At 45.5% G+C, this 13,526-nt stretch overlaps 1 protein-coding gene across 1 annotated transcript in view; it reads left to right on the top strand.

Annotated features, from left to right (window-relative positions):
• The first annotated feature begins 2,161 nt into the window (after window positions 1–2,161).
• SLC2A13 (solute carrier family 2 member 13) overlaps window positions 2,162–13,526 on the top strand; it is a 143,459-nt gene continuing 132,094 nt past the window's right edge. The window contains exon 1 of the mRNA XM_054272783.1: window positions 2,162–2,890. Within this exon, the coding sequence (XP_054128758.1) occupies window positions 2,344–2,890 (547 nt within the window). The 5' untranslated portion in view covers window positions 2,162–2,343. The remainder of the gene's footprint in view (window positions 2,891–13,526) is intronic.

Genomic DNA, 13,526 nt, shown 5'->3' on the forward strand with positions numbered 1-13,526 from the left:
GGGGGAGGTTGATGTTGGATACTGGAAAATGGTTCTTCCCCCAGAGGGTGGCTGGGCTCTTAACAGGCTCCCCAGGGCAGTGGTCACAGCCTCTGCCTGACAGAGTTCTAGAAGTGTTTGGACAATGCTCTCAGGCAAATGGTGTGACTCTTGGGAGTGGTGCTTGGCAGGGCTGGGAGTTGGGCTTCATGATCCTGGTGGGTCCTTCCCAACTCAGCACATTCTGTGATCCTGTGATAACTTCATTCCTCATGCTAGAACCTGGAACTGTTTCTTGCTTTAGTACTGGGTTGGCTCCTATTGGTCTTTATTAAAATAAGGAATGCTCTGTGCCAATCATACCCTGTCACCCAAATATTGACTAAAAATAACTGAATGTTAACATGCATTTAATTATTATCTAGTTCAGGCTTCTCCCATGCTCAAACATGCAAGCTGACCTATTGTATTTAGAAATCCACTGCCACATCTCTCTTTAACAGGATTACCTATAGAGACATTATTACACTGCTATTATACTTATTTTAGTAACTACAGCTCACTATTTTATTTAGTTAGTATTATCTGGACCAGTATCAGTATGTCACAGCTTGCTTTGAGGCAGAGGCAAACCACCAAAGAGACTGTGTGCAGCTGGCCATGTTGGACTTTGCTCCCTCTTCTCATTTTTAAATTCACATGGCTATGACTAGTACTGCTCACAAGGTGTGGGCTGGTAACTGATCCAGTTAATTACCAAAATTCTCTGGGTGCTGGCTGGCCTCATTATGAGAATCTCTGCAGAAGACAGTTAAGTCAGAATGAAAATTTTGTTTTATCCATATTCGTGCCAACATACAAGAAGTACAAATTATAATATTATGATATTATGACATATACTTTTCCCCAAAAATGCATTGCATCTGGAAGGCCCTTCCATGCACACTGGCAGCAAAGCTTGCCTGGGTCCTCATGGAGCCAGACACATCTCCCTGCTGACAGGATCCGCCAGGCTCTGCATCCCGGTGAAAAATCCCCAAAAAGACTGCTTAAAGGTGGAATTAGCAAAACATGATGCTCTACTTGGAGCACAAACACGAGAACAAGCTCCAAACTCTGCTCCTACATGGTAAGAAACCTGTCCCACTCTGAACAACTGCTGGCAATTTCCCTTTGTTTTTGGAACAGAATCCCAGAATTGTTAGGGCTGGAAGGGACCTCTGGAGATCATTCAACGGCCCCGCTAAGACAGGGTTAGCTAGAGCAGGTTGCACAGGAACACGTCCAGGCGGGTGTTGTGTCTCCAGGGAGCAGCCAGATGTCCCTGGGCAGCCCGTTCCAGCGCTCTGGCCGCGCTCTGAGGGAGCAGCGCCGGCTCCAGCTCCCGTGCAGCGGGCAGGGACGGGCCGGGCAGGGACGGGCCGGGCAGGGAAGGCTCGCTCGGAGCCCCGGCAGCGACAGCCAGGACAGCAGCGCCAAACGGGTTCTTGGAGCTACGCAGCCCCAGGGCCCTTCCCGTTCAACACCCTGAAAAGAGGGAGAGCAGGGGAGGTGGGACAATCGATCGACACTAACGATCTGAAATGGTCCCCCCAAGTGAGCTTGGACGAAGAGAGCCGGGAGACCCCAGCAGTGAAAACCCGCTACGTTCGTGCACAGCAGCACAGACAGTATCACCCAGTGCTTCAGAAAACGACAAACGCGGACGCGGAACGCTGTCTCCGTTCAAACGATCCAGTTACTAAGCGGACCTCGATCGTTACGCGCCCGGCACCCGGACAGCGCTGCCCAGACAGTGCGGAAACCGCGCGGGTGGGCAGCCCCGGCCGGCGGCCCCTGCTCCTCATGCAGACGGGGGCTGCCAGCGGGAACAGCTCCGCGGGCTCGGGGACCGGCCCCCAGGCTTGCGTGGCGCCCACCCGCCCAGGGCTTCCTTCCTGGCTTCCCTCCCGACTTCCTTCCTGGCCCCAGCGCCACTGCCAGCGCCGCCGCCCGCGAGCGAGCGCGGCGGGGGCGCTCCGTGCGCAGGCGCTCCGGGCCGCGCCTGCCCCGTGCAGCGAACGGCGGGGGGGCGGCCGAGCCCGCCCCTGCGCCCGCCGGGCCGCGCTCGGCGCTGTCCCCGCCTGCCTCCGCCTCCAGCTCCGCCCGGACGCTGGGAGCGGCGGCAACTTCCCCTCAAGTCCGCCCGGCGGCGGGGGGATGATGCGACCCAGCTGAGCGCGGCCCGAGAGGGGCGGGCGCGCTGAGGACGGGCAGCGTCGGCAGCAGCGGCAGCCCCGCCGCCCGAGTCCGAGTAGCCCGGCAGCCGCCCACCTCAGCCCCCTGCCCTCCCCCGGTCGGGGCGGGAGCCGCCGCGGCCGTCCCATGTCCCGCAAGGCCAGCGATAATGTGGAGTACACGCTGCGGAGCCTGAGCAACCTGATGGGCGAGAAGAGGCGGCGGCAGGCGGACGGGTCCGCCGGCTCGGGCGCGGCGGCGGGCGAGCGGAGCCTCATCGCCGCCGAGTCCTGCTCCAGCCTCAACAGCGCGGCGTCGGGCGGAGAGCTGGAGCGGGCGGCGCGGCGCCAGTTCCAGCAGGACGAGACCCCCGGCTTCGTCTACGTGGTGTCGGTCTTCTCCGCCCTGGGGGGCTTCCTCTTCGGCTACGACACCGGCGTGGTGTCGGGGGCGCTGCTCCTCCTCAAGAGGGAGCTCAACCTGGACGCGCTCTGGCAGGAGCTGCTCGTCTCCAGCACGGTGGGCGCCGCCGCCCTGTCCGCCCTGGCCGGCGGCGTCCTGAACGGGCTGTGCGGCCGGCGGCCCTGCATCCTGCTGGCCAGCGGCCTCTTCACGGCGGGCTCCGGCGTGCTGGCCGCCGCCCGCGACAAGGAGACGCTGCTGGCGGGACGCGTGGTGGTGGGGCTGGGCATCGGTGAGTGCCGCACCGCCCCGCCCGGCTCCCTCCCCCGCGGGGACCTGGCTCTTGCCCGGCGGGGACAGCGCTCCCCGGGGAGGTTTAACCGAGCCGGGAATCGCCCGTCCCTGCACGCCCGCAAACCCCTTGCGGTGAAGCAGAAGGCGGAGCAGTCCCGGAGTGCCCAAGGCTGGGGAGCTGGCGAGGGGAACGCGTGGCTGAGCGAGGTCCGGGCGGGGTCCCATGGCCATCGCAGCGCGGTGTGCAAGGGGATGGGATGTGTGCTTGCCCTCCTCGATTTTACTACAGGTGGTGTAGTCCTGCCCCGTTGCTGGGAGAGTTGTCTGTTTTCTGTACGAGGAGAATGGTCTCACATCCTTCCTGCAGTTTCATGTTTAGGGTGGTCTGTCAGTGTCCACACCGCACGCCGCAGGCTTTGCATTTGAGGGGGTTCTGGGAAGTCAGGGGCGAGGAGATCACGCCTGTCTTTCTGAACTGTAAATCCCTCTCTACTGGTTCCCCACGTAGCTTTACTTGGGCACTAAAGGAATGCCTCTGGGGCAAAATGAGGTCGTAATCTCCCTAGTCTGAATAAGTTAACGCTTGCTTTGGAAGGCTGTGGATTTCATTGATGATATACTGAACGTGAATTGCTGCTCTTTATTTGCCTTCCTGTATGGGTTGCAAGCAGTGGGTTCTTGTAAAACTTTGTAGTTGTCCCAAGGAACTTGCAGTGATGAGGACTGTTTTCTCTGACCTGTGAGACTGGTTTCTGTGCCGACTATATCCTAAATAGCCCTCAAGTCCGAGTTGCTCCTCAGCTTCAGCTGCCGTCCTATCTGGCAGTAATTGAATTATACTCATCATCTAAGATAGGCTGTATGAGGTTAATCAGAATTCTTGGACTATAGTAGGCATAGTCTTGCATCCCTTTCTATCTGAAAGCACAAGGACAAATTGAGAACTAAGATTGTTTTTGTCGGTGTAGCAAAGTTATGCTTCTTAACCATTGGATAGTTTTCTGAGTCCTCAGGCTTGTTATAGACACACTTTCTCTGATGCAAATTGTGGCCTTATTAAGGAAGAAAAGTTAGTGAGTCATAATAAGGGCTGTCAGAAACAAAATTGTCTCCATCCATGAGAAGGCTCATGCTGCTTTTCCCGTACAGCAACATCGGGTTACAGTTTTCCTACCTCAATTTGGATGGTTCTTTTTTAATTTTTTTCTTTTGAATGCTACCTCTCTGCATGTTTGCTGTTTATTTCAAGACTTTAAACTGCAGAATGTTGATAATATTGGTAATGAAGTTCAGGAGGCAAAACTAAATTTGACTATGAGATTGCATGGATAACAGGAGTTTTGATGGCAATATGTAGTACATATATTTAGTGGTAGATACTAAAAATACCACATGTGATGTCTTTCTGTGTTTGTAAAGCTTGTCATGTTCCTTTACTGTAACTGGTTAAAATGACAACTTCAGGGGCTGTAGAGAAATGAAATGGATGGATGGTTTGCTTGACTCCTGTGTGTGTGATTTGTAGAGAGATACATAGGCATGTTGGAATTGTCTGACCATAGTGTAAATAAATGATATTCAAATTATTGGAGAGATATGAGACCTGGGACTTAATATAATCAATATATAATCAGAAATGAAAACTAGGAGCCCTAGATTTCTTGTGTGCCCTGGGGAGAGAAATCTTTCTTTGGCCTCTGTCCACATCAGGAGCAGAGGTGGTGGTTCTGCTGGGACTCTGGAGAGCTGAAGTAAGAAAGGAGAAATATTCTGGGATTTTGGAGCACAAAGACAATAATTTGTGTTTTAAAAATGTGATGTTTTAGCTTTTTTTTTTTTTTAAATCACTGACTGCTCTTCTTTATGTGATGTAGTTCAGAGCCAGAAACAAAGCTTTACTTCAGGTTGCTGTGATTAAGCATGACAAGAGACTCCAGGAATTGCAGAGTCCAGATGTAACACGGTTTGTTTTACAGAAGAAAAAAACCTGTTGTGATTCAAAGCTGTTCTCATATAGCAAACTGGAACAGTCTCTGCATTAAATCTCCCACCAGAGGGAGCCTGGATAATTTAATGAAGGCATTAGAAATTGGTGGAAGTTTTTTCTTCCCTTTCATGTCTTGGAGACTTCTGACTATCATTTTACTGTCCAAAGTGAGCCAGAGCTTCCTAGTGCTGGTGTGAGAGGTCTGTTCAGTAACGCGACACTTCAGCAATAATGCAAACTGCTGAAATGTGAGGGTGCAGGGGTGCAGTGTTACGAATGCTTTCCTACCTGAAAACCAGTAAAAACTTCTAAGAAATGTATAAAATTATACACAGTTAAGGTTTCTTCCCTGTAGCTCTCTGCAAATTGCCCGTCAAAAGATCTCCTCCAGATACATGTGGGTTTTTTTGCATTTACTAAGTGAATTACTGTGTTGTGATCAGTACTGTGGTGCTGTAAAAGCAGATGTGGTGATGTTCCCTCTGCCCTTGCTGGCTGCAGGGTAGATCAGTGTTAATTTTGTCTGTGTGAGAAAATGGCTATTTTCCTTGTGACTGTGATTTATAAAGGAATAAAGTTAAACTTTCAAGGGTGAAAACCAGAGGATATATGCTGAAATGAGGAACATCTCTCATTTGTCTGTCTTGTCCATTTTTTACCATTTTCCTTAGAGCTGTTTTGAAATGGAAAAACTGTCCTTTTTCTGCAGCCATTACAGAATGAGATGTTTCTGGAAATAAAGTCTTTCTCTCAAGGACAAGTCGAAATCCTCTTTTATTGTAAATGTTGAATAGATTTTTATGGTGGAGACTGTTATGTTCCGTTTCTGTCCCTCTTTCCCTCAGTATTAATACAAAATTTTAGAGAATGCATAAAAAGGCAAAACATGTTCAGCATGAGCTTGGAATATCCTTAGCTCTTTTCAGATCTGAATTTCTAAATACATAGTTCATGACAGTTGCTAAATGGCTTAAGAACAAGGTTATGGCTGTTAGTCCCTGCTCATTTCCAAGCAGTTCTGGTGCCCTGGAGTCTTTAGGAATTTGTCTGAGCCAGATGTCAGGAGTAACAATATCTGTCCAAGGAGCAACACTTGGACAGATATTCATTACAGCAAATGGGGGCAAAATCCAAACATTTAGGAAATTGGATTGCATGAGCTTGGTAACACTTAGTGTGGACTTAGCTGGGTAAAGAAGTCATTGGTACAAAGTGTGTTTGGACCTTTGGCATCTGATAATGGTGAAGGCTTCCTCCTGTTGTGTCGGCTACTGGGTCTAAACCAGAGATTAGAAAGGATAATAATAAACAGCCATGTTTGCAAAATCACTTCTTTCTTAGGCTGTGGTTGGTCCAATGTCCTAATTTGCCTGAACCCTTTGGTCGTGGTTTGCCAACAGCTCATCTGTCTGCAATGGGAGTTGTTTATCCTTCTGTCATCTGGGGCTGCTGCAGGTTTAAAGCTCACAGCTGGTGTAGGTGGGTGTTGGCATGGTGCTGCAGGGAGTGAGTGAGCTGTTCAGGTTACTTTTGCAACAACACTTGCTTACCACCTGTGGAAGGAAAGCAGTTTGAGCAGAGTTCAGGAAGTGACAGCACTGAGCTTGCTCCTCCATAGCTGATCTCTGTCTTGATGTACAATCATTAGCTGGATAATTAGGTACTCCTGTCTTGTTGGGCATGCAGAATAAATGGTGCTCAATTAATGATCAGCTTTTCAGGTTTTGTTTTCTTGCTGAATGTGTGGCTTAGGCATTACTTAATACACACATTACCCAAGCTCTCGTGAAAGCCGAGTTACTTAGGATTACAGAATGTGTGTTACTGAGTCTGCAGTGCAATGGGGACCTGCCTGGTTAGGTGCCTTATCTTCTCCTTTACTCCTGTCTGTCATACATGAGGTTTCTTCACATTGTAAGCCTACTGCTCACTGTGCTCAAAATGTCTCTAGTATTTTTTGAAAGGCTATATTTGAATCTGACATATGTAGTGCATCTGGTAGCATCTTTTGACTACATATGTAGGTCATTTTCTGAGCAAAGGAAACAAGACTGTACTCAGCATTAGGCAGGAGTGAAAAGTTCTGGCATATGGTTGTGGCTCCCCTGGTGGGGTTGGCTGCTATTGACAATAAGGTTCAATGCCAAATGACAAAAATAACCAAATTTATCCAAAGGACTTGCACCGTATAGTGCAAACCCTGTATGATATTTGAAGTGGTTAAAAAAAGGTCTGCCATATAATCTGGACTACTAGATATGTTGTGGAAATACTAGAAAATACCTGGTATGACATGTTGCCTATGAAAGGTTAGGATATGTGTGCTGGTTTTTATTACCTTCTTTTCCCTTCTTTTTTTTTTTTTTTTTTTTTTTTTTTTAATATGACCGAGCTTTTTCAGGTGTTTTTCAGTGTCTTTTTATCTTGGAAAACCAGATTAATCTTCTCATCCTCCCTCAGCAACCTGATACGGGAAGCTCTGAAGCTTCAGTCTGTTTTTATAACTGAGTGTCCACCAGGTTTTTTTAAAGGAGTTTATACCTTGGTGCATTTTGGAGTCACCCTCAACCCCCAAATATGCTGTGCTGCTTCTGACAGATGCTTGTAATTTTCAGTCCAGAGGTTCATAGCTATTTTTACCTCTGGAGACAGTGGTTTGTTGGTATAAGCTGGCAGTAGGGATGGAGGGGGATGGAGAGACAAATTTCTGGGTTGTTGCAATTGATTCTTGTGCTGTCACTGCCCACAGATGGTCACCCAAGCTTCCAGGACCTAAAGGTACTGACATTACTGTGTGCGCTCAGGATTGAATCCCTGTATTTTAGGAGATTAATCTATTCTTGTGCAAAAGCATCTGGAAGGACACATTAGCTTCTGATTGGAGCTGAAATCTTTCAGGGTACCAGGATTAATTTAAGATTAAAAACTGTATATTTTCAAGTCCTCTAATTTTGTGTGTCTTGGACAGGATACACAGTTCTATGCTCAGTTCACTGTCACATCAAGAAGCACTGACTCCATTAATGTTTTGTCTGATGGTGTAATACAAAAATCAGCAATTTGCACAGGAATGTTGCTACCTTATATTTAGTGACCATTTCAGAATACAATATTAAGTACACAGAGTTACATCTAAGAGAATTTTTTGATTTTTGATTCTTCTGGACACTCTTTAAAGTCCTAAGGGAGGTATTTTGGCCTTTTTGCTATTGCTTTTATTTAACTTAAGAAAGAAATTAATTCCCATAGTTCATAAACCTTGAATTTATTTTCTGTCTTTTAAATATGGGATTTTTCCTAAGATATTTTTCCCTGTACTTGGTCAAACTGTTCTATTGAAACATAATCCTTGTTGGATTATTAGTATCTTTGTTTATTTTGGAAAAATATAAAAGCATGCGTTTCATAGGTGACATAAAATTGAAATTATGGTCTTTTGCTCCTGATAAAAAGGCAACTTGAAGGAAGCTTGTAGTGTTAAACACAAGTGTTTCCTTACCTTGAAAAATTCATGTGGGCACTCTAGATGGGCTTATTTTCAGAATGCTTTGTTTGCTACAGGAAACTGTAGTAGCATCCATTTACTGTGATGTTAGAGACAGCAAATCGTTCAGCTGGAACTCTTGGGTCTGAGTGACGTTTGGCTGAAGTTTGCACCAGTCCTGTCAGCAGAGGCACAAGTCAGGGTATCTGGGGACAGTCCAGGCAGCAGATTTGAGGTGCTGGCTGCTGTCTCGTGCTCTGCACTCTCAGAACTTGCACCTAATTTTTTTTCTGAGTGTACTGATTTGTACTTTGCCAATTGTATTCTGAGGAGCAATGAAAAAAGAAAAAGAATCACTGAAAGGAGGTGCTGAAAAGGTATTTTAAATTATGTTTTTCCTTATCTCATTATCAGTAGACTTCAAGATTAATTACAACACATGTAGCTCTTAAGTGGAGTTTTGTAGAATATATTCTATTTTAAAATACATGAGTTTCTTTTAAAAATAATATTTTAAGAATCTTAGGGATTATTACATTCAAATATGGTAAGCTTTTGGGTTGCAAGTCCTAAAGCAGTTCTGAAAATTGGTGATTCCTACTTAAGATGGTTGGACTCAAAGTGAGAAACTGTGGCTGTGTGGCATGCTGGCACCACAGAGGTATAATGGGCCTGATAGAAAGCTTTGTTTGCAAAATTGCTTTTTGGATCTTCATCAGTGGGCTTTTACATCTGACCTGTACAATCAGTGTTCTGGTGTGAAGCTTGTGAAGAGCATGGGTCTGCATTGAGCTGCTGGAAGCCTGAAACCAGTGACTGAGGAACATCGGGAGAGCAGAGTTCCACCTTTGGGCTTTTCTTTGCAATGATTATGCCTCTGAACAGGTATCAAGAGAAGCAGTTGTTAATTCTGTTGCACAGATCTTGTCTAACACAGCTCTGGATGAGCCTGGAGCCATCTGATTACTTTAGCTAAACTCTCTTTAAGTCTTTTGATGCAGCTTGGGTGCAAACTCTTCTAAAATGTATTTTGCTCATGATAGTTGTAGAAATGAAGATTTAAAAGCACATGTTCCTCTTCTTTCCATTTCTGATCTTCCTCTGATTTGTTGTCAGATTTAGACTGGTTTTGTAAAGGATTTATTCAAAGTAAATGCATGTTCTGAAGGGGATTTTTTTCACAGGTGTTTTCTTATTTTGGCTTTTTATATATACCCAGTCACTGAACTTCTGTTTCTTAGCACAGACAGTCTGTCCCTCCTTCCTTCACAATCCCTTCCAGACCTGCTGCTGGCACAGATGAAATGCCACACAGCAACCCCAGAGCCCCTCTCCCCCTCCAGCTGGCTGTGGATGGGCCACAACACACTTTCAGCCATGGGGTTGTCCAATGTGTTCCCACTTCCCCCAGGTTTGGTCTCTTGCTCAGCTGAACAGTAAGGGTGTCTGCCTCTTCTGCAGTTTGGCACAGACTTCCTTTTGTGTTCCTCCCTTTCAAACCACAGATTCTTGTTTCGAGTCCCCGTGAGTGCCCTAGGGATTGCACCTGGGTTGACTTTCTTTGGACTTCTGCCATCATTTAATGAGGCTGTGTGCTGGTGAGCTCAGACACTGAAGCAGTTGTGTAAATTTAATAAAAAAACAGAAGTGTATGTTTACTGATAAATGCAACTTTTTGCCTTTACCTTGGGCTTGTCCATAAGTTGTCAGTCAGGGATTTTTCCCCCCTCCTCTGTAGATGGGTTTTTAGTTGTGTGTATTCAGGAATTGTCACCCCAGCTTCACTGAACTTTTCTCCCACCCTCCTCCTTGATTCTTCCAGTGTAATTCAGCAAGGGAGCAGCTCTCTGGATGAGGTTTGTCATCTGTGACTAATGTGAGTGGCTTCTTGGTTCTCATTAGAGCTGCTGTTTTCCAGGACCACCTGGCACTGACCTTGGGTCTCATCCTTTGTGAGTGTTCCACAGCAACAAGCATATTCTGCTTCTACTCCTGAGTGACAAGACAACTTCCAGCCAAAAAAATTTTCCAGGCAGGAATACCTGATGCTTTTAGCACACAGGCTGTCACACACTACAAGGCTGAACAGTCTTCAGGGAGAAGTAAGGATTCCCTTTCTTCTCCCTGAAGGCCTGGCAATTGGTTCAGGCATCAGTTCTAGAACTTTCTGGTCTCTTTTCAACACTGTACTTGGGAAGATCTGATTTCCACAAGTCTCATCTCAAGTGGTGGCTTTGAGGAGCTCTGTTATCTAATGAACAGCCAGCCAAGCACATGCAGCTGCATGCTCAGTTGTCTCTGAGGCAGGAGTGAAGTGGCTGTCAATCTCCAGATGATAGACACAAAACCAGGAGATGCCAAAAATGGAGGAGAACCTGCTGTGTAAACAAAAATGTGTAGCTAAAATTAAAGTCACCTTGACATCAACTACATTTTCATAGTCTAGACAAAATTAAATAGTTCTAGAAACTGGGTGCCGTAAGTGGGAACCCTATGGCAAGAGTTTTCAAGCCTTTTCTCAGAAGTGGGAGTTTCTGCAGGCTAACCTGCAGAAACAAGAAGTAACAGCCCTTTTGTTTCCCTTTCCATTTGTTTGGGAGCCTCATGTTTTTCTGTACTGTTGCTTCCCTTGAAAGGGAAGCAAAACCAGTGATTGTGGCTTTAATGTGTCTGTGCATATAGTCACTTTGGAAAAAGATTGTTTTCCAGCAGCTGGAAGTATTAAGTATGTGTTTGTGCTTAGCTGCTTTTCTGCCTTTCTCTGGAAATACAGGGCATGCATTCTAAATTGGAATGAGCAGAAGAACCTGCCTGGGGTTGCACAGGTTGTGTTGCCCATGCTGTGACCTTGTAAATGGGGAATGTGTTCTGGTGAGTGAAACATCTACTGAACTGATTGCTGGCATGTGCCAGTGGAAGAAGCATTTTAATTTCTGTTTGCTCATAAGAAATTCCTGTTCCTTCTCCTAAATACTTTTTCTGTGCAAGAACCCTATGAAGACGTGACCGATCTCCCTTTCTTAGTAACATTGGACAGTTCTCTAGGTATATTTTCATAGTTTTAGCACTCCTACTTTTGGTTCACCAGATAAGAACTTTGAACTTAGGCCTGCTTGAAGGTGCCAATAATTTGAACTTCAAATCCATCTTGAACTGACCACACTTCTAATAAATGGGTGGATGTCAAAGTGTTGCATTGGGTTGTTTGTTCTTTTCTGTCTTCTTTCCTTCAAGCTGAGAGTCATAAAAGCATGAAGGTGACCTTAGTGTCATTAAATAACTTCATGTTGTTAGGACTGATATGTTGCTGTCAGAGCAGTGCCATTGTTCATAAGCCATCAATTACATTTATTCTAACAGAAAAGTTAAATATTGGCAGTATTTGAATACTATAGCAATTGCCTTGATTCATGTCTTTCCCTGAGCTGTCTTCTGCAGTTCATCAGCTCTTGCTTTTGCATCTCTCTCATTTCCAAGGGCAAGAGATGAGCAGATCTGGAAGTACTCCTCCTTTTGCCTAGTGCAGTACCAGAGCAGTACTCCTGTGCTCAGAGGAGCAGGCAGGGAGCAGGAGCACTGCTGCCGTCCTGCTCTCATGCCTTGTGGTGCAGTTTAGCCTCAGAAACAAGACCAGACCAGCTCCTGTTTGCATCCCTCTGATTTCCTCCCTTAAATTACCAATGATTCTTGTTCAAAACCTGTAATGGTACTATGATACCTGGAATCTGTGATTCTTTGGAGTTTTTAACTAATATTGTGGAAATTCAAACACCATGACCCTTCAGGTTTTACAGCACTAGTCTTGGAGGAGCTTGCAGTACTTAACCTGGAAAAAAATAGAGTTGTTGATTTACTCTATCATTAGCTTACAAAAATGAATAGGCAGTCAGGATTCAGTAATTTCTTTAGGGAAGAGTTAGATGACCCTGATGCTAAAGACAACTAACTTCTAAGCATGTTGCAATTTTTTTTCTCATGCTTTTGTAGCATAGGTTTCACATTTCAGCTGTAAAAATTGTCAACATTCCAATTGTAAAAATTATTAGGAGTTAGGAAAGGAAAAAAAAAAGCTACTATCTTAAAAGTTCCTAAAGATATTCAGAAGCAAAACCTCCTTATTGAAGCTAATAAATATACTTAATAAAGTACTTATGAGATTTTTATAGGAAGAGTGGTAGCTAACTAAATAAATTATGATGAAAGCCATGACAAGAAGGCTGGAGCAACTTCAGCAATCTAGAAATATAACAAGCACAGAGCCTACATGAGGTGTTGGAGCCAGGGAATATTTTTACTGCCTCTTTGAACATCTCACTGGAGTGCAATTGGGAACGGGGAGAGCTGGGAGCCTAAATTCTTTTATAGCTGGTGGAGGATGGTATAGCAGAATCCCAGAGTCAGAGGACTCAAGTCAGATTTAGTGCTTCTTTTCTCAATAGGTGATGGTAGGAAAGAAATACTCATGCTTATGGCATTTTTTTGTGTGTTTAAGGTTCAGATCAGTGTGCTTTATTTGCTGTTCCTAGTTGTATGAAGACCTACTCTGCCTGTTATTTTGAACTTTTCTCCTTGTAGCTGCCTACCTAGGAAGTTTTGTTTATGAACTTAAGGAGATAATCATAGTACCAGCACTAAGTACTTGCTCTCTGATTTTGTTAGTTAATATTTTTAGGATTGTTGGTTGGAGCTCTGATGGAGAGTGTGGAGAGTCTGAGGAGAGACTGAGTCTGAGGAGAAATCTGAGGAAGGCAGTGTGGTAATGGATGAACTGGAGCATGGAGGAAGCAGTGGATAAGTCCAGAGCTGTGTGTACTTTAAGCATGCACTTCAGCAGATGTTTGCATACAAGTGACCTTTTCTGTTTGTTCACAGGTCCTTGATTATTGGACTGTTGAGGTCAGTAGTAGCTATGTCAGCACAGGAATGGGGAATCTGCCTGAGGGGAAAAGGTAAGACTGGTTTTATTCACTATGGAGTTCAGCTCAGTCTTTTGCCAGGTAGACTCCCTGCTCCTGCATTAATCATAGGTGCTGCTGACCTCACCAGTCCAATTCACATTGGAACAGCTTGGTACAAATGAAATCCAAGGCCACCTGGGCAATTTCAAGATCCTGAAAATAGAAGTGGAAAAGGCTAAATGTTGCATGTAGGCATTCATGATGT

The sequence above is a fragment of the Melozone crissalis genome, unplaced genomic scaffold, assembly GCF_028551555.1.
Source record: "Melozone crissalis strain CALT ecotype California unplaced genomic scaffold, PUWL_Pcris_2 ptg000004l_1, whole genome shotgun sequence".
NCBI classification, from domain to species: Eukaryota; Metazoa; Chordata; class Aves; order Passeriformes; family Passerellidae; genus Melozone; species Melozone crissalis.